This window comes from Podarcis cretensis (assembly GCF_951804945.1).
Source record: "Podarcis cretensis genome assembly, chromosome: 6".
Taxonomy (NCBI): domain Eukaryota; kingdom Metazoa; phylum Chordata; class Lepidosauria; order Squamata; family Lacertidae; genus Podarcis; species Podarcis cretensis.
The window spans coordinates 56,335,998-56,361,071 of NC_137175.1; the positions used below are offsets into that span (position 1 = coordinate 56,335,998).

The 25,074-nt window shown below is 39.4% G+C and overlaps 1 protein-coding gene across 1 annotated transcript in view; it reads right to left on the reverse strand.

Annotated features, from left to right (window-relative positions):
• BEND5 (BEN domain containing 5) overlaps window positions 1-25,074 on the reverse strand; it is a 734,690-nt gene that overhangs the window by 128,861 nt on the left and 580,755 nt on the right. Inside the window, exon 8 of the mRNA XM_079980403.1 lies at window positions 12,336-12,450. Coding sequence (XP_079836529.1) covers window positions 12,336-12,450 — 115 coding nt within the window. The remainder of the gene's footprint in view (window positions 1-12,335; window positions 12,451-25,074) is intronic.

A 25,074-nucleotide genomic window follows, 5' to 3' on the forward strand; every position in this document is an offset into this window, starting at 1 on the left:
TTGTCCATTGATCTCTTAGCAGACCCAGCTGCAAGATTATTATTTGTCTATTATTTGTTTATTTTCTCTTTACTGATCTTTCACTAATATGTTTGCATCATTTTCCATTGGGGAAGCTTTTTCCCCATGGCAGAGCATCTACTTTGCCTGCAGAAGGTCCCAGGTTCAGTCCCCAGCACCTCCAGGTAGGAATGGCACACACCGCTTTCTGAAATCCTGGAGAACCTCTGCCAGTCACTGTATACACAACACTTAGTTGAATGGACCAATGGGCAGCAGAAGGCAGCTTCCAATGCTTCTATGTAATCCTACAATCCATCACAAACCATCTCAGCTCTTTCGCAAGACACAAATAGAAATGTTGCCCAAATTTAAATCTGTGCAAAAATGGACACCAGACAGGATCTTTGCCCTGATCAGAATCCCACATCTCTTCTGCTAGTTCCAAGTTTTGCCCCAGTGCCACATTTTGATGGGGTGGACCTGCCCTGCTAGTCCTAAGCACCACAGCCTATAACAAATGACAAGAAAATGAAGCACGGTCTAGTCACTTTTCTGCTGTCTCTTAAAAGTGATCAACTTTTACTATTCACTTTCCTTTGATTTGATTGTACAGTTGTGCTGCAGATGGAGCTTGCAGGGACTATAATGGGGTTGCTTTCATGTTGTACTACTGACACTGCCCTAACACCTAAAAATACAAATTAAATAACCAAAAGCTGCTGCTGTGATGTTTGGCTGTGAGTCCATATTGGCTGTGAGTCAGGGAGGACCTAATCCCCGCATTTCAGGCTTTATTTCCACCTGGCCTGTAAAGGTGAGGCCCTGACTGACTCCAGCTACAAATGCTGAAGCTGCTGAACAGACTCTTGGGTTGGGTGTTAGTGGTGTGTGTGTGTTTTGAGGGTGGGGGGTGTTGTTCGGTTGCATCTTTATTTCAGATCTTCTTGTGATTTATGTGGAAATTGTTCAGTTTGCTTCTGTCTTTTTCCATGTTTTATTTATTGTTTATGGCCACTTTTGTTATGTTGTAGTGATGTAATTTTCTCAGGTTGTAAGCTGCCCAGAGCGTGGTTTGAACTGTTGAAAGGCGGCATGCAAATAAAATTATGTATGCATGCATGTCTTTCAAGGAATAAGTAAAAATCCTAGCTATCAAATTCCAGATCATTTTTAGCTATCCTGGGTTCCTTTTGGAGTAAATGTGAGAAATAATAATAAATTAACAACAAAACAACCAAAGAAGATTCTGAGTAATATTACCCCTAACATGCTCACTGGAAGGACAGATTGTGAAGCTGAGGCTCCAATACTTTGGCCACCTCATGAGAAGAGAAGACTCCCTAGAAAAGACCCTGATGTTGGGAAAGATTGAGGGCACAAGGAGAAGGGGACAACAGAGGATGAGATGGTCGAATAGTGTTCTTGCAGCTACCAGCATGAGTTTGACCAAACTGCGGGAGGCAGTGGAAGACAGGAGGGCCTGGCGCTCTCTAGTCCATGGGGTCATGAAGAGTCGGACATGACTAAACAACTAAACAACAACAACAACATGCTTAAAAGACAGAGGAGGAGCATGTCCATTCACATACACTGGTACCAGCCCTACAAGCATACAGAGGAATGTCTGAAATAGCCTATGCATGCCCACACTATCAGGAACCCTGAATAGGAAGTTCCTCCAGTCACACTGAGAAATCCAGTGTACTCATATTGATGCAGTATCTAATCTCACCTCAGTTGGAGCAAGACTACAGAAACTGTGAGAGAAAAGAATGCTTGTTACCATGGCACTGGGGGGAAAAAACACCCCTAAGACACACCCTAGATTATTCCAAGAGCATTTTAATTTGGGCAAATTTGTCTGCAATTTCTAATCATGCCCATTTGATGGCCATGCTTTCTATTTGTATGTAGCAACAGAGTGGAGTGAAAAGGGCAAGCTCCTTGTCCAAGGAGTATTCAATACAATTTTTTTTATTTTTTTTTGTAATTATGGAATTTAGAAGATGGTGATTGAATTAGCTGAACTTTTTACCCTGCCCTCCAGTGGTCAGTGGACATCTTTCAAAAGTGATCAATGCAAGTATTGATGACAACAACCACCACAAACAATAATAATACAACAGCAGAGCAAAACTCCAGTTCATAAGGACTCACAAGAGGTAATATTTTGAAAATTAACCATTTTTTAAAAGTCTGGAAAAACAGGAAGAGCCTCATCTAGCACTGGAATGAAAGCAAAGAAGGCATCAGGTGAGCACCTCTGGGGTGGGCATTTCATAGGCAAGGATCCAGGCTTTTTTTCTCTGGTTAGACACTTCCTGGAGGTCCTAAGGTAAGAGAGAGTGGGCAAACCTCAATGAATGGTTTTGTGGGCAGGAGGGTATGGTTTACCTTACACAAACGAAGTGCCATATGGAACCTTAAAGTCAAGTATCAGCACACTGAGCTGAACTCAGAAGAGAACAGGGAAGACAATAAAGTTGTTTCAAAACTGGGGTAATAAAATTCCAACTCTTGGTCCCTGTTAGCAGTCTGAAAGTTACATTTTGAACTATTTGGAGTTTCCAGCCTGTCAATGCCAGCCTGGGAATTAGCCACCAGAGCATGGATAAACAGCAGTGAGGCTATTTATCATGGCAGAAATGAATTTACTGTATAGCAACTGATCTAGAGAGTTATATTTGTCATACTGTTTTAGTGTTGTTAGCCACCCTGAGCCCGGCTTCGGCTGGGGAGGGCGGGATATAAATAAAATTTATTATTATTATTATTATTATTATTATTATTATTATTTGGTAGACAAGCAATGATGGGATAGGAACCAGCGACTAGGCATGATAGGTAAATAGCTGCAAGTTTTGCTAGATGGAGAAAGGGCCTATAAAATGGCTTGGCTCTGGACTAGGCTTTGCCACTATGAAGCCCAGAGAGAGCTGAGCTCCATCTCTAAGATGAATGCACAGTATCAGCACAAAAGAAAACCTAACAAAGGTTCATTAAAACACATATCCTTTAATTAATACAAAGAGGAGCTGTAAGCCATTCAGAAAGTGGAAACAAGCCCAGAAAAAGGTCAAGGAAAGACCAAGAAGGAAATCTAAAAATGTATTTCCATATTTCAATGGAGTTTAAGCAAAATAAACCTCCAGTTTCAGTTGATTAGAAATTGGCTATGACTAAAGCAGCAATCAGGATCAAGGCTGTTTAAATGGAAAATAAATAGATTTGTTGCTTTAAGGGGGCACGGCTCATTCCTGGAGGAATAATGGCAGTTATAAAAAGAACTATGGTTTCAATTCTCTCACATTAGGTCTCCTTGTGCCATCTTCTCAAGAGAGGAAATGGGTTACTTTGTATTTTCAGATCAATGTTACTAGAAGGTGAAGGACAGAGCAGTCACACTCAAACTAGCTACAATATGACACATTATTAAGACTGCCACCACAAAATTGCCCAGCCTTTTATACATGCCGGATTAAATTAGACATTTCTGCACCAAAAGAAAAGTAAAGGATGCTTTATTTAATGTTGCTAAAAAGGTTCAGATTCAATTGACATCCCAAAGTGTGAGGTTTTGTTGCTAAAGCGCTTACGCACACGCTATTGATTGGTGCAATCCTCTGTGCAAGAGAATTTGTCACATCAATAGCAACTGAAAAATACTCAGGAGCTGTAATATGGTTTAAATGAGTAGTTACCACATCAATATAAAGAGCATTTTCAGCACCAGGCAGTAGAAACTCTTTTGCAAGCTGGTATTTGTTTTAAGATAAGAGATGACAACCATTTTACAAGGGAGTTTTTTAAAAGCAACGGCAAGAAAAATCTCAAAATGACTGAAAAACTGTCTTAAAACTGTCAGCAAAATGAAGAGTGAAATCAGAATGGAAATATATACATGCATATATATGCATAAACATGTGTATGATACACACATGTTTGAACCACAATTTTCATGCAAAAGATGGTACTTATCTCTAAGGCAGTTCCTGTTAGTACACCTTGACCAAAGGGTGATGAAAGAAGTCAAGGAGTTATTTACCTCATTCTCAGCCCCTTTAATGTAACTAATTACAAGTAAGAGAATGGCTTCTTACATATAATTTTGGGTTGTGCCAAAGCTGTTTAAAACATGTGGGATTTTTGTTTGTTTGTTTCTGTTTTAGTCTTTGGGTGTCCTGGGAAGTGAATTTCTGATAATTTTTCACAGTAAGTGAAAAACTACCTGTTCCTCATCCAGTGACATAGAGTGGGTTGCCAGTGCCCGGGGCTGCGTGGAGTGGGTTAGTGGGAGGGAGGGAGGAAAACAGATGGCTTATGCATTTAAGCACAGAAATAAGGGGGAGGCGGGAGAGCCATTCTGTTTTCTGGAGAGGTCACTTTCTGGTTTGCATGGAGAAGCTGTTTTCAACGGAGCCCTGCAACCGAAGTGTGCAGCTGTATTGAGGCAGCCATGGTTGTTGAAATTTTGCATCCCTAATGATTTTGCACCTGGGGCAACCACCCCTGTGGCCCCCATGATACACCACTGCCCTGATCAGCTGTACCACCCCAAAAGAAAGACATCGGTTGCATACCCTGCCAATCTTACCAATGCAACAGAGGTCACATTGGTTGTTGCTTTGAATGGCAGAGACCTGTAAAATCTACATTGGTTGCCTATATGCTACCAGTCCACTTCAAGGTTGCTGCTGACATGTAAAACTGTGAATAAATTGGGGGACAAATATGTGAAGGAACATCTCTCCCTATATCAACCTGCCTGGGTCCTTAGATCTGCAGGGGAGGTCTTTTTGGAAGTCCCATCAGGAACTGTGGTACAGTGGGTAGTGACTCAAGACAGGGCATTGTCTGTAGTGGCACCCCAACTGTGGAACACTCTCCTGCCAGAAATATGGCTGGCACCAATACTGTATGAGTTTTAGTGCCAGCTAAAGACAAAGCCAGTGTTGCCCGTTTGTAATTGAGGACTACCTTTCTGCTGTTGATTTGGTATGGAGTTCAGATTTGTTTTTAAATTTTTTATACTCACTTTTACAATTTTAATGTATAAATATTTGTGTAGGTGCTGAGATCACTTATGAATAAGGCAGTATAGAAATCAAATAAACAAATAATCCACTTGGGACCCAGTATCTGAGGGAGTGTCTCTTCCCATTCCAGTCTGCTTATGTCTTATGATCTTTTGTAGAGGTACAAAGGTAGTAGATACCGTACTCTGTGCTTCCTCAAGGACAAAGGTCATTGATCCTGTCACACAGGAGAGGGCCTTTTCTGTGGTGGCAGCCCAACTTTGGCATATCCTCCCTAAAAAGACATGTCTAGTGGCAACATTACAATATTTCTGGAGCGAAGTTAAGCCTTTCCTGTTTGTCTGGGCATTTTGAGATGGAATTTTGCTTAGAACTGCTGTGACAGCTCAGTCGCTACAGCATGAGACTCTTAATTGCATGATCATCGGTTCGCGCCTCATGTTGGGCAAAAGATTCCTGCATTGCGGGGGTTGGACTAGATGACCCTTGTGGTCCCTTCCAACTCTACAATTCTGTGAGCCTATGCTTTTGTTACTTAGCTTTAGTATTTTTAGTTTATTATTTATTGTTGTTTAGGTTTTTTAAAAAGATTGTATCTATTCTGTGTGAATTGCTTTTGCACTTTTGTTCACTGCCCTGGAATCTTCTTCCGAAGGGCAGTTAAGAAATATTTAAAATATGTACGTAAGTAAGTACATTTTAATAGACAGAATCCTGTGCAATTATTAGTTTATAGACATCACCACAAGGGTATGATGTAGAGAGATTAGGGTGAGAAACAGGGAGCAATCCAAATTTCATGACTGAGTGGAATCCCGTTATTGTGCTTCCCACATCTGAACACAATGCTCTGCCCATAGAGATGCCCCCACAGCTTTGCCTTTCACTGAGATAATTGTACTGTTGATTTTGTCATTCAGACTCTGCAAGAGGAAAATGGATGCATGCAGTGGTAAGTTTTGAAGAAACTGAAGAGAAATTTCACAGTATCCAGATATCTTTAGGATAACTGCTTATTTTATGATGACTAATAGGCAATTACTATGGTAATTCTGCAATACAACATGTGTGAGGTATCGGAATGAGAAATTATAGGTAACTATTCCAGACCCATTTCTATGGTAACAAAAAGGAATTGTCATTAAATAGCAGTTATGCTGTGGCTGTACCTGGTAATTATAGATTTTTTTACGCCTAGAAACATAAATAAACCAATACATTTATTCGTAGGTTTATGATTGTTTACTTATATACACTTTTAGGTGCTATATAAATAATAATGATACTATATAGCACTTGCAATGACAAATGCCTAATTGGGAAAAATAAGCCCCATGAAGAGCTTTGTTTTGTCATCCTGAGATGGATATTCCCCGTTACAACTTGAAGTAATTTATAGATTACACATACATGAAATGAAACTAAAACTAAGACTTGGGCTTAACAGAGAAAGAGGCAGTGTGTTTATTACAAATCAAATCTGCCCTTACGACATGATAGTGAGTGTTGATCTCATGAGAATGAATGTGTCTGGGATTGAATTAGGAACACAAAGGAGCACATGCACCAGCCCACCCTCAGTGACGCAGGGGCTCCCAAATCCCCACATTCAGCAGGAAAGTCTGAAGGGGTTTCTTAATACATTTGGATTAATGAGTTTAGAAGGTGGAGTGGCGCCGATTAAAAAAATGCTGTGGATGGTTAGGGGAAATAGGACAATAGAGTAGGCAGTCCTCACATTTCCCCATGTTATTCCATTTGAAAGTAGAAATAATACTGAATCCTCTTTCAGGTACCACAGGCACCATATTTTGCAAATAACAAAAATAAAAATGTATCCAGCTCCATTCAACAGAGGTGAAAACAGAGAAAGAGTGGCGCTTTGTGGCATTCCTCTTCTAAAGTAGGTGGGTGTAACTGAATTTGTTAACGCTGGCTCCCCATCGCTTCCCCCAACTAATTGGGCACATTGCGAACTTCCTAAGAATAAGTCTAGCAAATGACTGCCTGGAGCATCCCCCTAGCAGGGCATTCTCTCATCAGCATTCACTATCTTCACCAGAGTGCAAAGGAGGGGAAAAGCACATTCTCCCAGGAGCATGTGAAGAGGAGATAAAAGGGGGAATAGTGACTCAGAAAGAAAGGAAAGGCTCTCAACTCCACAGAAGGTTTTCTTTTTGCCATCTTTCTTGCAGATTCCTCACCTAAGGATTGTGCTACTTCCACATATAAACAACAAGATTGTGATTCCTTATTATCTCTTCCTAGCAGGTCTTAGTATAATTTCAGTTCGATACCAGCTGGGAGGGAGAAAGTTTGGGCTTTTTGGTTTTTGCACTGAGTGATGATTTCAGGTTGGACAGCATCCACTGGGGACACTGTTATTCTCCCTTTGTGAGATGGCCTTCAGAGGAACAAATCTCTAAGTAACCATTGCATGCTTGTGTGTGCTCTTGGGTTTGAAAGATTTATTTACCAGCTTATCTCCCATGCATGCCTGGACTGGTTTTTGTTTTGTTTTGTTACCTTGGGGAAAGCTAGTTTTTTCCCTACCTGGCAAAAATGTACTAGTCTGAGGTTAATAACATTAATTGGTAGGATCTAAAATTGCACAAGTAGAAGACCGCTCATGTAACGAATATTTTCTATTGCTTTTGCTTCACTAAAGTCCCTTGCACTCTCAGAAAAGCCTATTTGGTGGGTGGTGTCATCGTGGGAGACAGTTCTACAAAAAAGCACTTCCTGCTTGCACAACTTTGGATCCAACCCAATTTGTTCTGTTTCAAAATTTAGAGAGGAGTAGCCATGTTAGCCTCTTGAAGCTTAGAATCTTAGCAGCTTAGTAACAAAATTAACAAATTTATGAAGCCATATACTTTCAGGAACTTGCATTTTTATGAAGGAGACTTTAGTTTGCAAACTAACAAATTTGTAAGGCTTTAAGTTGCCACCAGACTTCCTTTGTTTTAAAATTGTGGCAGGTGCAACTTTATATACAGTTTTAAAGTGTAATTGCATTAAATTCATATTTAAACATTTTAGGGTTATGCAACACAAAATTCAATAAATGCAGGGGAAGGAGTCGCCATGCCGAAATGCTATTGGTGTAAGTCATCCTGTCCTATTATTAAAAGCCTCCCTTTGGGCTTTGCATGGCCTCATTATTAGTAGGATACTAGGAATACTAATGGGCAATTATATTGCTCTTTTTCTAAAGGCAGTTCAGAATGCATTTTGAGGAACATTGATCTGCCCATGGGTGTTCCTCAATATACACTGGGTGTGAGGGGGATGACATGAGTTGGGGTGAAAAACAAGAGCGACTCCATAGGGGAAAAAAACTAGTTTGGGGGTGTGAAGGAGTAGTAAGGCCAATTCTTCTGGGGGGAAAAGAAGATATATATACATTAAATATGAATATATGATGACTGAAAGCTAAGGGATATGAATGGGGAAAATGATACCCCTCCACGATCCCTTCCTGTCTGTTGGAGTCAATCCTGCCCAAAAGAGTTGAACAACAAGCAGAGCTGAGAAGCAAAACATTTTGGATTCTAGAGGGACTGAACTGATGTGCTGAGATAAGAATAATATGTACTTGTTTCCACATCCTCATAATGCATACCTACACATTTGTGAATGACTAGATCACTGAGAAGATCCCATCCATCTCACATCTTCCAGTGAGGTGAGGGTGATCAGGAAAGGAAAAGCTGTGGGGAAAGGGGTTGCTCATCACCAGGGGTGCCATCTTGAATAAAATATTGGGGGGAGAGGGAAACAGGGAAGCATTGCCCCACAGAATCGATCACATGATGTGGCGCATGCACACCATTTGAATGGCAAGGTCCATCAACTTTGGGGGGGAGCTCAAATATTTAATTGGGGACCTTTAGAAGACATCTGAAGGCAGACCTGTTTAGGGAAGCTTTTAATGTTTAATTGGTTATTGTATTTTAATATTCTGTTGGAAGCTGCCCAGAATGGCTGGGGAAACCCAGCCAGATGGGTGAGGCATAAATAATAAATTATTATTATTATTATTATTATTATTATTATTATTATTAAATGCTTATCAGGTTATTGTTACAGACATTTGTATGTAATGTTCTGTTTGGGCTTCAGAACATCCTATGGGAAGCGCTGAAGTGAAATAGGAAGGCGCTTATAAAAGTTAGACAGCTCTCTATCACCACTGACCCTTAACACCATGCTAGTATAGAGAGAGAGAGCAGCAGAAAGACCTTTCCCTACCAGCACAGACACTGCAAAGATTTCAGTTTGAGATGTGACAGGTCTGCATGTTATAATTAGCATGTATACTTTCCTTGCCCAACGTGTGTCACTGTCACAGCAAATAAGTGAAAGCAATAATGAAAGGGTGTGGAATAGAGAACAGCAGCTGCTACCTGCTAGCTCCCGATTCAGAGACTACAAAGCTTTCAGAGGGAGTGGAGGCATCTTTTGCTGCTGCCTTGTCACCGCATTTCAAGGGTGCTTCAGCAGAGATCTGCCACTATTAAAAAACATATTCCCTTCCATGCCATCTTGGGGTCTCTCATCTTGGCAAGGTGAGAATGACAAATTGGAACTAATCTAAGCTGAAGATGGCACAATTACAGCCGTCTCGCCTGCAGGAACAGATTTCACTCGTTCAGCTACACAGTGACAAGTTTAGAGCAAGCTTGGGATAAAGGAAAGTTCAGCAGAGGCCTCAGGAGGTGCAGCTTTTAAATCAAGAGTACTATGTTGCCTTTCCTTGGCCTGTCTATTGTTGCCGTAGGTATCAGAATATATCCAGAAGGTGTTAATGGTAAACTGCTGGGAAAGACATATCCAAAATCCAAAAAAGGATCTTGCTCAGAAGTTGCCAAGCATTAAAGATTATGGAATCATATTTATCTGAATGTTTCGCAGGGAGAATGCGCGAAGATTTCATTAGGTCCACATTGTTAAGCAAACGGACCTGATTCTCACTTTCAGGATGAGCATGTATATCAGAATGCATTTATCCTTTGGTTTCACACTCTGCAGAATCTTGTGAAATATTTATTGGCTCAAAAAATCACCCCCTGAAGCATATTTTAGGTTGAAATGTATAGAGAAGATAAAATGAGTATAAAAATGTATGCTTTAGGAAAATTTGTAGGAAACAGTGTATTTTGTGAAGAGAAATAAAAGATTTTTGTGCTTTTCAGAAAAGTTGAACATGGATGCAGAAACAGGGCAGAACTATGTTGACTGGGTAACAAAATCACAAGCTTTCTGCTGCATCCTCTTGAGCAACAAAGTGTCTGGGCATCAACCAGTTCTAGGTACTACTAGTGTTGTCTAAGCTTCTGTGGGTTGCACTTTGTACAATTTGATCAAACGATACAGATAAGTGATAGATGTTTAGGAAGTGGGATAATTAGTTTGCATTGGGAAATGTATCTGGGACCTGCTAATAAAGGGTGGGTTATAAATATAACAGGAGCATCAGCAGGAACAAATCAGCATGGTATGAAGTATTCAAACAAATATATTCAGGGTCAAGAGCACAGGATACATAGAGCCAGCATATTGCTTCTATCTAAGACCTGGCAAAAATGGCTAATAACTAATGAGGCCGATGCAGCCTTATCTTCAACAGCATAGTGGCAACATAGGGAAATTATTCTGGTTTGCTGCCCAACAATAAATGACATTGATTAATGCTGACCATGCCAGACTAACATTTAAAGGATATTGTATACATCCCATAACTGCTAGAAAGAAGGTACTAAGTACCTTGTCGCAGGCAGCTAGTGGTGTGGAGTGTAATTCAGTTTAGGCAGGGTACTTCTCTCAGCAGAATTAACTTAAATCCAGAAACACTGACTTAATTAATTGGTGGATCACACTGAAACTACATTTTACTGGAGTACCAGAACTCAGATTTCAAATGGGACTGATAAAAGGTCATTCAGTAAACTTTAGCAAATGAAACTCTTGGTGTGAATTATTCAATAGCCATCAAGTATTCACATTATCAAGATTTTAATATCCTTCTTCCAATAATAGGCAGCATTCTGCTTACTATATTCATTTTTAAGTTATTAGTTACATTAGGCATTTTTGTAAATGGTGTGGTGAAATGCAAGCAAATCTAATGCTTTTCCATCCACCTCATTAGCAGTCCTTTTACTTCAGAATAGCTAAATTTCCTGCATCTGATGAAAAGGCTAAAATTATAATGTGCTATCAGTTCAGCAATTAAGGAACGAAATATAATTTTCTTTTTGTAATAATACCTAGCTTCTCAGGGGACACTGAAAATGATGGGCCAGATGTGTCTAAGAAATATTGGGCACCTCAGTTGTAGTCACCATAAATTATCATAACCCTGCTCACAAAAAAATCAAAATATGGTAAAAAAAAATCAGTGGTGGAGGAATGCATGCAGGTAACAAAAGTTACTTCGCTGTAGTTATTACAGTTATTGCTGCACCATAATCTTACCCCTACCTCAGATTTCTACTACAGAGGCAAAACAATTCTTGAATCATGGGGCCTTCTCAGCAGTATCCAAACATTTACAACAGAATTTGTGTGTGTCACAGATAGAAAATCTGTGCACCTATAGCACCAATTTCTGAGCATTAATCTCTCCTTCCCCACAGAAGGCCTCATGATACTTCAAAATGGAAGCCTGAATGATGCTTCACATGAATGCTTCCATATTGAAAGCTTCTCCCTGAATTGTTTGATTTCAAAATGCAGGGAAGCTTACATTATTCTTCCACCCTGGATTCTTAAGTGGTGTGGTCCCAGGACATATAGTGTGCTTTGGTTGAACACCTGATTTGGCCTGAGAGTTACTGAGAAGGGTAAGAGGAATTCCAGGTATGAAAAATGGAGCAAAAGTAACACAGGATAACATTACTACTTTCCTCAGAGCATCCAGAGCTATAAAAGTAAAGTATTAATTGGGAGGAATGTACTCAGTTAATGTTGAGTAACTCCAAAAGAGGAAGGAAAACTCCAGTTAAATTGTGTAAAGGTTGGCTGGTTGTGATATTTTTTATTTAGTTTTTGGCAAAATGAACCAAAGCCGAACAAAGTATAGTGAAATTTGACTCCAGCATTCAAGAAATTATGCAGTATTAAAAACAACATTTCATCATCAATCTATTATTCTGAATAAAGTTGAACTGATGGTACCTTGTGCCGCCATTTTAACCTCTCACCCCTATTTTCTGGCAACATACAATATTTGCTTTAATTACAATGCACATTATAAGCAAACATCCACAGTCTTGGAATGAAAACTCATACCTGTAATTGCCAAGATAAACTCCATCTGGATTAAGCATCGGCGCAATCTTGAAGACCAAATGATCACGCAACACTTTGGCAATTGGATGTGGACTCACAAGAAAATCAATGATACCTGGGAGAAACAGGGGAAAGAATATTAATTTGCCATTATTATAAATCAGAAATTCAAAATATGTTATACAATATATATTTAATTCTGGCATTTGGCTGACTAGATTTCACAAAGGCTTTCCATTACCCACACACTAATTTAATAAGAACATAGATTCCGCATATCATAATGTTAATATGAAGTAATGAAAGAAATGAGTAGACTTTGGTTTGATTGTACATGTGTAGAAATGGTGATTAGTACTGCTTCAGTTCCCATCCCCTTCCTATGAACAGTTTACACACCATCCTTCTCATTCAACCCAAAGTTAAATGTCTCAAGGCAGGTTTTCCTATCTAGACTAGAAAAGCAAAAACACATTCCAAATTACATAATAAATATTTACATGAAAATTGTTGCATTATAATAAAACTAAAATTCTAAAATTAAAACAGAATACCCAGGATGCTGCTCTGAATGGACAACAGATAATTTATTTATTTATGTATGAATGTATATCCCGCCCATCACACAGTGAGGATTGGACATGTAACATCTAATTCCTTAAAAATCAACACTGACACACCACAGGGATGTGTGCTAAGTCCCTACCTGTATTCATTGTATACATACGATTGTGTATCATCTAACCTATCCACTGCAATTATTAAGTTTGCAGATGACACCACCATAATGGGTTTAATAACAGGTGGAGATGAATCAGTGTATAGAAGGGAGGTCCAAAAAATATCTACATGGTGCCTAGGGAACAACTTGCACCTTAATATCAGCAAGACAAAGGGAGATGGTGTTGGACTTTTGGAGGAAGAGAGGAGAACTAGCCCCACTGTACATCGGGGAGGGCTGTGTGGAGAGAATCTCTTCCTTTAAACTCCTAGGAGTTTATCTCAGTGAAGACCTTACTTGGAAACTAAATACAAGCCAGGTGGTTAAGAAAGCCCAACAGAGACTCCATCTCCTCAGAGTATTGCGGAGGAACATCTGATAGGAAGTGCCTACAGAGGGTGGTGAATACAGCACAAGATATTATGCACTGTCCCGTGAATCCGCTGGATGAAATAGCGGAAGAATGTTGCCTCAGGAGAGTGAGGAAAAGTCTCAGGGATGATTCACACTCTGGCCGGCACTTTCTTGATCTCCTGCCCTCAGGCAAAAGATATAGAAGCATGATTAGTCACACCAACAGGGTAAAGAACAGCTTCTATCCGTGGGCTGTTAGGCTGCTGAATGAAAGGATAACAACAGGGCAACTGACTTTCAGGTTTGGTGTGTGTGTGTCAGTAAACGAGGGGAATTAAGACTAAGAGAGCTGAGTGGGGGGTGCTCATGTAATCTCACTGTATACAAGTTGTACAAGTGACAATAAAGTATTTCAATTTCAATATGGTCACACCACAGCTTATAAGATATCAAAATCAATCCAATGAAAAGATATAAAAATACGTTAAAAATAAAATGCAATTAAACATCTCAGCAGTACAAAAATCAGTATGCACATATCTGACAACAATATAGATTTCTTCCATATGCTGTATGCATGAGTCAACAAGGGTGCTTTAAGGTCACTGCCTCTCTAAAAGCTTTGTACTACTTACTGAAGTTGGTACAGAAGAGATATGTTTCTTGAACGAATAAATTTAAGTTACTTAGGAGTTACTTAGGCATTGTGGTACTTAGCTCAAAAATACTCTTTTGCAGCCTATACAATCCAGCAAGCCCAATAATGAAGGCAATTGAAGTCTTGTCAAAGACTAGATACTGCTGATACTCAAAATATTCATCTTAACCTAGTTTGACATAGCTAACTTGATATTGCAGAGGTAGGGCTAGGCCATGGCCAGAAGTTTCCCACTGGAGAGATTGATTCAGCCCACCCACTGTCTGCATCTGCCCACATGGGGCCGCCTGCTTTTGACACTGTTGGTCCTTAAGCACTCCAGAGAGGTATGGGTGGAGTCATGTGGGCTATGAACTTTTCATTGCCTTTTCTATTCCATTCTGCAAAAAATAGAACTTGCTCAGGTTCTGAGGGAGTCTGCTATCTAGCATTTATATTATGCTTTTTTGATGTGTGGTGTTTTATTATGCTTTTATATATGTTGGAAGCAACCCATAGTTGCTGGAGCAACCCAGTCTGATGGATGGGGTACAAATAAAATCATCATCATAATTTGTTATCAAGGGAAGTCAGTCACACTATCCTTTTTGTTTAGTTGCTCTGAAAGCACAAATTAAACTTCTAGAAAAACTTACAGAGAGGAGCACCTATGTTTGGTCTCCATAGTCGAAGGCACGAGTTATTATTATTATTTTGAATACTATTTGCAGGAGGGGAGAGTGCTCTTGTGCTCAGGTCCAAGGTGGTCATTGTGAGAACAAGATGCTGGACTAAATGGGCCATTGGCCTGAGCCAACAGTTCCTTTGTGTTTGCTAGGGGACTCTAGGTTATCATATCTTGTGATTCACTGCTGGGAGGATCTACTGATCCATTAGGCATATAGCTATAGTTGGTAAGATAACTCATGAGCTCAGGGTGGTGCAGTGGGATGGCCTACACAGGACCTCTTGTGAATGCCCCAGTCTAGGGCATCTGCAATGCAGCAAGTTGTGCTTCACTATAGTAAATTCTTCAACAGGTATTCCAATTTTATACTGCAAGGCCCTGAATATAGTTACACTAGAATACCTATGAATTACATTCATGCAATTAGTATCACATTAATTACTCATTAAAGGCACAGAAGTTTTCTAATCAAGAGCAAATGCAGTCTTGTGTCTCTAATACTGAACTTGAACCAGGGAAACTAAATTTCCTTTCTGCCATGTATCTCACAAAGTGAGTAGATTTGTGTCTATCACAATCTCTCATCCTAACTTACCATAGAGGTTTTATGCAATGATAAAATCAGATAACCCCATGTAAGCTGCCCTGGGCTATTTAGAGGGAAAGTGCAGTGAAAATGTGGCAAATTACTCTATATATTGCAAAAGAACACTTGTACTGAATTGTCACCTACCAACATGTTTGTCATTTAATTTCATTACAGGTTGGATTAAAGCAAACTAGAAATGAGAATCAAATCTGATCAGCATAACTTCTCTAATGTGATGTTACACTTTGGAATAATCTCTCCTGGGAAGTAAAGAAAGGCATATGAATAGTTTAAAATAGGAGAGGAAAAAGATCTATGGAATACGAAAGAAATATAACTTCTCACTGTACCTCCAAAATGGGTTGGCATAGACTAATTGGATGCCTTGGAAAGCCTTCTCTCTTTTTTGTTTTTTTATAATACAGTCAACATTTGGTGTTAAACTAATATGCACTGCATGAAAGAACATTAAAAATCCATTTGGCAGAACTGAGGCACATGGCAATGGGAAGGATTCAAAGCAATGCTCTCAAAACTGACCAATTTTGGCATAATGAGTGTTTGCTTTGTACACAACAGATCTAAGCAGTTACAGTGGCAGAAATGGAGAAAACCATTTCAGTGCAAGTATTGTGAGGTAAACATGATGTTACAGATGCATCACTTTCCTCAACAATACAAGTATCCATAAAACATGCTGTTACTGTGTTTCCAATTATTCTGCGTTAAAAACTGGGACCATATACATCTGCCTTATTTGAACTACATTTCCCAAATGTTTTTCCCATTATGTTTTCCTTTTTCACTGAGAGGTTTTGAGACAAAAGAAATTGCTGAGTGGATGGGGAAATAGGCATATATATATATATATATATATATATATCTCCAGCTTCAAGAAAAACAAAAACAAACATTATGACAGCCTTCAATGAAGATAGTATCTTAAAACCTTTATAGCAAAAGTCAAAGGCAAATCTCAGTTCTAAAGACAAGAAAGAAATGGTCTATTGATCATCATGACAAAGATGCAAATGAAACCTTCCTTATATGTATGTTAATACCCCACAATCAAATTATAGTGAGGACTCAGTCAGTATTATTATCTCAAAGCTTTTCTTTCAGATGAAGATGATAGCCTTCAGATCAAGAAGGTTTAAAACTAAAATAATTTGCTTGTTGTGTTAATTAATCAATGCAAACTTAAACTTACATTTTCTATAATCAGCAAGAAACATATCTTGTATTTTGTTAAACCAAGGTGAAGAATCTGGCAGAAACCAGGTCCATTTAATATAATTTACTTGAAGACAGACACTGTGATAGAACAGATGCCCTAATTTATTTGTTGGTCCTTCTATTAGAATAACAGTTTGCTGGTAAACAGGAAGACTAATGATGCCAGTCACCCTTGTTAGTGGCTAATAATTGCTTAATTTGTCCACTAATTGACCTATGCTACTGTTGAGGCGTTGGACCGTGTTGCAGTGCTGGAAGAAAACAAGACCACTATAATGTTACCTCTGAGAATGACTTCTGGAAATGGAACTACTTGTTGCAATATATTTTCTCTTCACAGATGAGCAGATTAATTGGGTTGCCAATTAGTGCCCTATTTTTTAAAAAAATAATAATAAATGTATTCCCATATATTTGTTTGGATTTTGGAATTATTACGCGCTCCTGGTCAAATGGTGTGATCCAGTTTGAATCAGCAAACCAAACATGATATATAAGTAAGTTAGTTTTGAAAGAAGGAGGGGGAAAAGATGTCTTGATGGCTAAAAGATCAGTTCCTCAAACTACCATTCAGTTCTGGATGAATTTATACAGGTCCAGCCCTCCCATGCAGCTGGGTTGAGTGCCCTGCTTCAGGTAGTGCCATGGGGGTGGGAACTGTTGTTTGGGTAGAACAAAATGGTGGCCCCAGTATGGATTGAGAGCACTATTTGGGCTCTGCTTATGGGAACAAAATGTATTGGGCTTGTACTGCTCTGATACATATGCATAACTCTGCTGGATACTTCTTTATTTATGTCAGTAAAAGAACTGTATCTATATGCAGAATGTGATATCCAACATCACTCGAATGGACTTCCACTCAGGTGACTGGACCTCTTTCCTCTCCTCCCCCATGTGCCCCACATCTGCTCAGGAGCATTTCCCAACCCCCCAAAGAATATTTAGGGGGCATATGGGCAGCTGGAGGGGAAAGGAAAGGAACTGAGAGGGAGGTCATTCCACTCATGGATGTCTATTCCACTTGCAGGGAGACATAACTGGCTATAACTCACATATTTTTGTGAACATATATTTGCTTTCTCCATTGGACTGAATGGAAAATCACATGCAAAAATAAATATAATAACACCACAGCTGTTCTTTTGGTAGTATCCAAATAAAACTTGGAAGAAACCAATGGAAATTCAAAAAGAAAACAGCTCTCCATTGCATTGCTAGACTCAAACATAAATAACCATCATTCTTTCAGCTCAGACAGGATCAATTAGGATAATCTGAGATATATTACTGTCTGGTTGCATATGCAAAAGAATACATGAGTTGCTTCTCAGGACATAAAGTTACTGCCGGTACTAAATTCAAGATTGCCCTCTTCTTATTGCATAATAACTATAAGATATGGTAAGATACTGAAAAATGTTGTGGATAGCCAGCTAGTCTAGGAGATTTACCTTTTGCCTAAGATCAGAATTAAATAGTGAGGATTTTCAAAGCAATGCTCAATACAGTCTTTTTTTATGGCACCTCCACATCACACTCATGCCTATCCCCATCCATGGACTCAGAAAAAGATTTGGAAGCAAAAAGTGAGCATATTAGATATGCTTGAGCCAGTGGCGTAGCGTGGGGGGTGCAGGGGGGCCGGCCGCACCGGGCGCAACATCTGGGGGTTAGGGTTAGGGGACGCAAATCTTCGGGTTAGGGGGCGCAAATCCACGGGTTAGGGGGCGCAAATTACTTGCCTTGCCCCGGGTGCTGACAACCCACGCTACACCACTGGCTTGAGCCACAACTACTGAAAACCATATTGTGTTATAGGCTGGCACAACATACAATAGCAATAATATAGGCACAGATTCAAATGCAGCTTCAGACTCCATTGTTACTGTAATAAATAAATATACATAGAATAATTTATTAGAGCTAACATAGAAGTGGTATTTCAGTCAAATTCACAGCAAGCTTTGCAAATTTTGTAAGCCAATAGTCTGATTTATTACAGAGGCAATGGGCAGTACCAAAATGAATATGCTTTATTTCTTTGCTGTCCTCCTTCTTCAAACACAGTCTACTAACTGTACACAAAAAAGTGGGGGGGGGGGGAGAGAGACACACAGACATAGTTTTACTCTCCTAATGCTTCGAACAGATTCAGGCTTCTCTACAACTTTGGTGTCAGACATGTGATATCGCCTGTTGATCTTTCGAATTTCATTTTGTAGTGTTCCTTTAAGCTTCCTTGATCTATGACCAAAACTTTGTTGTAAAAATTATACATCTTACCTATTCAGGTTGCTCACACTAAACGTATCCCATGGTTTCACCATTCCTTCTGTATGCTCCTAACACATTGAATTCCTTCATATAATGCTGGCATGCCCACCCACCCACCCCACTCACACACGAAAACAAAGATCGCCACAGCCAATCACAAACAAACAACCACACCCTAGGCCAACCCCAACCTCTCTCACCACCAAAGGAACACAAGTGAACAGCAGAGAACCTGCACGAGCAACGCTGACACCAAACCCTACATACATTCAACAAAATAGAAACATCACCACCTGACCCCACCCCCACCCATCTTCCCTCCTCCTCCCCTTTTCTTCCTAATGTCTCATCAAATGAAACTGATTTGTAAAAATGTTGCATGGCAAAAATACGAGAGACATTACACATACTTCTGTAAAACAAGAAAATCTTTAATAAATAAAAATATAATGCTGGCATGCCCTCTCTTTCAAGTGCCTCTTAAAATATTCCAGAAAACTTTTCATACACTGCACTTAAGCTATGTGCTGCGGATAGGAGCATTTCTTCATATACCATATTTTTTGCTCTATAAGACTCACTTTTTCCCTCCTAAAAAGTAAGGGGAAATGTTTGTGTGTCTTATGGAGCGAATGCAGGCTGCACAGCTATCCCAGAAGCCAGAACAGCAAGAGGGATTGCTGCTTTCACTGCGCAGCGATCCCTCTTGCTGTTCTGGCTTCTGAGATTCAGAATATTTTTTTTCTTGTTTTCCTCCTCCAAAAACTAGGTGCGTCTTGTGGTCTGGTGCGTCTTATAGAGCGAAAAATGCGGTATATATGCTTCAGCTATTATATTTTCTTTCTCCTTTGGTCCTAACTGAGGTACTTTAACTGTGCTCAAGTGTACACAGTACATTTCTCAGGATAGAGACCATGCTCTTAGTTCATATAGAACCTTCGGCTGATTAACATTCTAAATGTTTTTTAAAATGTGTTTGTGGGAGGGGAATTTATTGGTTTGTTTTTGTTTCATTATGCATTTTGTGTTCTCATTTTGTATTTTTATGTTGTGCACTGTGATCTTTGGATGAAGGGTGGCATACAAATTAAGAAATATAAATAAATAAATATAAATAAATATTCCATGTGTGAACCACTACAATAACAACATCTTCTACTTTCGCCTTAATTATTTGGAAAATCAAAACCAAACATTTGGGTAATGCCAGTATTAAACACATTTCTGTGCACAATGCATATTCACCATAGTGCTGTTCACTGGAATTACTCATTGAAGCCCCTGTCCTGAAGTTTTTCTGATATACATTCAAAATGAATGTTGATAAATGACCCATATTGCCTAGTATAATAGATATCGACAAGATCAAGCATTGTGCTGTCATGGGAATTTTCTCTAGAAAGGATGATTGCCCCAAAGAATCCATAATGGAAGGTCAATGTGAATGCTAACACTACTTATTTTAGGTGTGGGGGTGGTGGTCTGTTACCGAGTTTTTATTTTTTTAAAAATAGTTAAGTTGTGTGTGAGACAAGTTGTAGAAAAATTTGTGAGGAAAGGTGAAGTTCAATGTTTATTTTTAAATATTTTACCAAGGGTCGTTTTATTTAGCACACACAACACTACTCTTTAATATTTCAGAGGACATGTGTTGTCTAGCCTGCCTTTCTATTAGTAGGTTTTTGCTGACATGCAAAATTAATATAAACATGCATCTGTTTTCAAATCGTAAGCTCCTTCGGTCAAGGCCTCCCATTCTTTAAGCAAAATTATCATCAGTATACAGTATGCACTGTTAAAGGAAGAAATCTTTAATACCTTTTCAGATAAGTCACTGACAGAACTAACTATGCACTGGAAAGAAGGAAGAAGATAGTAAATTCAGTCCACCTCATGAGGAAAACAAAGTCTTGATTTATGTCATCATCATGTATTCTACATTCAGAAAACTCTCACAAAAACAGAATCTGCCAGTCAAGCTAGCAGCTGTGTTCTGGTTTTGTGGTTCCTATGCTGAAGCAGGTATGCAGTGAACAATATCATTAGACAAATTCAATAATTACCAAGCCAACATTGTGGAATCACAGGAATGTGACCTCTAAGGTCATCAGGTTCATTTAAGGCTGTAACATTTAATCAATTAATCAGTTAGATTTAATTAAAAACTTTTGAACAGTTAAAATTAATCAAGGAGAAGGCTTTTCTTTTTTTAAAAAAAGTTAATTACTTTTTAACAACAGTAAAATCACTGTAAGTGTCTAGTGTGCTCCCAGGCAAAGAAAGTAAGGCTCATGTGTGACTGCATTTACGTAGGTCACCGCAATATAGATAGATGATAGATGATAGATAGATGATAGATAGATAGATATAGATAGATAGATAGATAGATAGATGATAGATGATAGATAGATAGATAGATAGATAGATAGATAGATAGAGATAGAAGATAGACAGACAGACCTTCCCTCACTCTGAGCTGCTGTCCAAGTAAGGGAAGGTAGACTTCGATCGACCGGTGATGCGGGGGGGGGGGAGACCTTTTCCCCACCTCCGCTGCTCCGCCGTGTATCCGCACTCCCATCCTGGCACCATTTCCGCTGGGCACCTTCTCACCCTTTGTGGCCAGCTGTGTGCACTGTCTCCCCTCAGGCAGGCAGGGAAAGGCTGGGCAGTGGCCCCAAGCGATTTCCAGGGGGAGTCTCTTTCTCCCTCTCTCCTCCCTACTCACCCTCCCCATTAAAGCCAGGTGCTCCCCGACTTTACATGATTTCAGTTATGCGCACAGGAACATAACCTCTGTGTGAGGGGGGGGGATGCCTGTACATTACTTTCAGGGGCAGTGTCTGTATTTCATCATATCAATTCATGGGAGGTAGGTATAGGTAAGCTGTATATCTGTTTCCTTGGAGTACCATTCATTCCATACTGCAGATGATCTTTTGTTTTAATGCATTATTTCTTTCACATGGTTTAGCTGTTTCAAAATTCTGCAGCTGCATTTTGGAGCTTTTTGCTGCTCTTGTGCCTTTAACTTTTATTGACTGGCATTATTTTGGGGTATTCTGATGCATTGCACACATGTTCTTCTGGATACAGGCATCTGGTTAGCCATTGTGAAAAACAGTATGCTGTACTGGATGGGCCATTGGCCTGATCCAGCAGTCTCTCCTGTCCTTATCAGATTATTTTGATGAATGCTTTTTGGCAGAAAACTATCCTAAAATATAAATAATAAATAAATACATCCTGAGCCTTAAGCCACCACACTGGATACTGAACTTGAGTTCCCTGAAGCTAATGACATGCATATTGCCTTTAAATGCACAATTCTCAGAAGCAGGAATCACATTCAACTCTCACACTACTTCAGTAGTGACAGGTGGTAGACAAACTTTCAGTACTGGAGAGAGAACTCTTTTAAGCCCACAGCAAATAAGTATCTTAAAGAGTTTTAATCTCATGGCAAGAGAAAACCAGCTGGATAAGATAATTACATATGACAGAAAGGATGGCAGTCAATCAAGGGCATATCGAGCAGCAAAGACAGGTACATATGCTTCATGATGTATAGCCACTCATGACTTAATTTCAACTTAATGATTTTTTTTTAAAAAAAACACCATGAACCAACTGAAACTGTTAGAAGACTTACTGCTACGCACGGTGCACTACTTATCTCTTAACTAAAAGCCAGCTTAATAAAAATCCCAATGCTTATGATGTTGTTGTTGTTGTTGTTTAGTCATTTCCGACTCTTCGTGACCCCATGGACCAGAGCACGCCAGGCACTCCTGTCTTCCACTGCCTCAGACTCATGTTTGTAGCTTCGAGAACACTGTCCAACCATCTCGTCCTCTGTCGTCCCCTTCTTCTTGTGCCCTCAATCTTTCCCAACATCAGGGTCTTTTCCAGGGAGTCTTCTCTTCTCATGAGGTGGCCAAAGTATTGGAGCCTCAGCTTCAGGATCTGTCCTTCCAGTGAGCACTCAGGGCTGATTTCCTTCAGAATGGAGAAGTTTGATCTTCTTGCAGTCCATGGGACTCTCAAGAGTCTCCCAATGTTTATATTTTAATATAAATATTAGTAAAATGCTTTCCCCAAATTTTGTTCATTTACATGCTGATGCTGTTTTCTTATAATACGTTTGGACACATAACTTGGTAGGCACTGAACAACAATGGGCTCAGGTCAGAACCCTGTGGCACCCCACTTGTCACTTTTTTCCAGGATGATGAGGAACCATTAATGAGTACTCTTTGGGTTTGGTCAACCAGCTACAAATCCACCTAACAGTTACCTTGTTCAACCCACATTTTACCAGTTTCCTTGCGAGAATATCATGGGGGAATTTGTCAAAAGCCTTACTGAAATCAAGATACACGATGCCCACAGCATTTCCTTGATCTACCAAGTTTGTAATTCCATCAAAAAAATAAAAAAAATAAAAATCAGATTGGTCTGGCATGACTTATTTTTGAGAAACCCATGCTGGGTCTTAGTAATCACAGCATCCTTTTCTAAATGCTCATGGACCTTACCACCTCTTTTCCTATCTTGGGCTGCAGCTCCCTTCTTACATCATTTATTCTGTTATCACCAGGTTGGGCATCATGTATTTTGTGAAGAATAACACAAAATAAAAACAAATGCAGATGCTATTGGTTGCTGTCATAGCATTCTTCAGCAACTGTGCTTAATATTTAGGGTTTGATTTTATAGATCCTATGTACTATCTTAGTGATTGGCATGATGAAAGATAAGCTGCCTTGGGGACCCTTTGAAGTATAACTCTTTAAAAGGTACACATTTCAAAAATAAAAATAGAAAAAATAAAAAACAATGACTAACTAGCAGGAAATCTTATACCATTATGCCATTCTATTCTATAATCTTATACCAGTATGCCATTCTATTCTATAGTATTTTATTGTTATAGTGGTGCTTTAGTGGCTGTTTTTCCCACGTGCACAAGTTGTTATTTATGTGTCGTTTTTACCTGTACGGGCCTATGGCCGTAAATAAAATTACTATTACTATTACTATTATACCATTATGAAATACGACATGATTATCATAAACATGACCCAGTCAAAACTGACTCACTAACCTAAATGGAAGGGTTAAACACATTTCAGATTTCTTCTGCTGAATCCCATATGACTCAAACATGCTAAATCTGGGCAAAAGCTAAGGCAGGAGTAGCTAACATGGTGCCCTCCATAAATTGTTGCATTCTAAACTCCTGTTGTCCCTGATCATTGGCCATGCTGGCTGGGGCTGGTTCCTCATTGCTTCTTCAGCTTTACAAACCTGGTCAGTTAAACATTATAAATATTTTGAATACATAAAAATCCAGCTATATACTCCAATTACAAGATGTGTTCAGAAAAAGTATTCCCCCCCCCCCGTTAATTCCCATGGACAATGCATAATGTGCAATTTCTTCTTTCATTTCTTATGGGGGTGCGGTGGGGGACAGTTAGAGAGAATGAAATTAACATCTCCTTCAGTTCACAGATATCTAATGTGATGCACTTCTTTTGGTTAATGTGCTTCTAGAATGGCAGCCCTATGGAAAGAGTTACCTGCGTGGGCTCCTATTTTAGCTAAGCTGAAGGAACCATTTTTAATCAACAGATGAAAGAAGAGTCACTTGCCTGGCTTTATGCTGTCCACTGGGGGAAAGAAAGCTGATTGATTTAGAGGAATGCTGAGCTTTATTACAGCAGATTTGTTCTTTTATTTACCATATCGGAGTTCTCTGCATTTCCAGTGGAACTAAGGGGCTCCCTGAAGTACAGGATTAAAAGCAAAGGAAATCTCAAATAATGGGATAAAACGAGTGTGTAGAAAATAAGTGATTGAATTAGATTACAGTGGATGGAACAGAGTGGATTCCACTACAAAATGCAAGGCATCTGGGTAATTTGGTGCTCCACTAAAATGAGAAAATGCCCACGTTCTCAAATCAGCAGTTCACATATTCTGCAGTATGTCACACCAGTCAATAGAGCCCTGTTGTCTAATAGAACAACATGAGAGTAAACCACACAGATGCCTAAAAACACGCAGCATTACAGGTTTGGTTCCAATGCCAGCCTAACACTTTTTGCTGCCTGAGGCAGCAATCCAATCATGGTATATAGTACCCAAGGCTGCTTAAGTTATTTTGGCACCTAAATCAGAATATTCTACAACTGCCTCTCCCTCTTCCAAGCAGTAACAATGCAACGACAG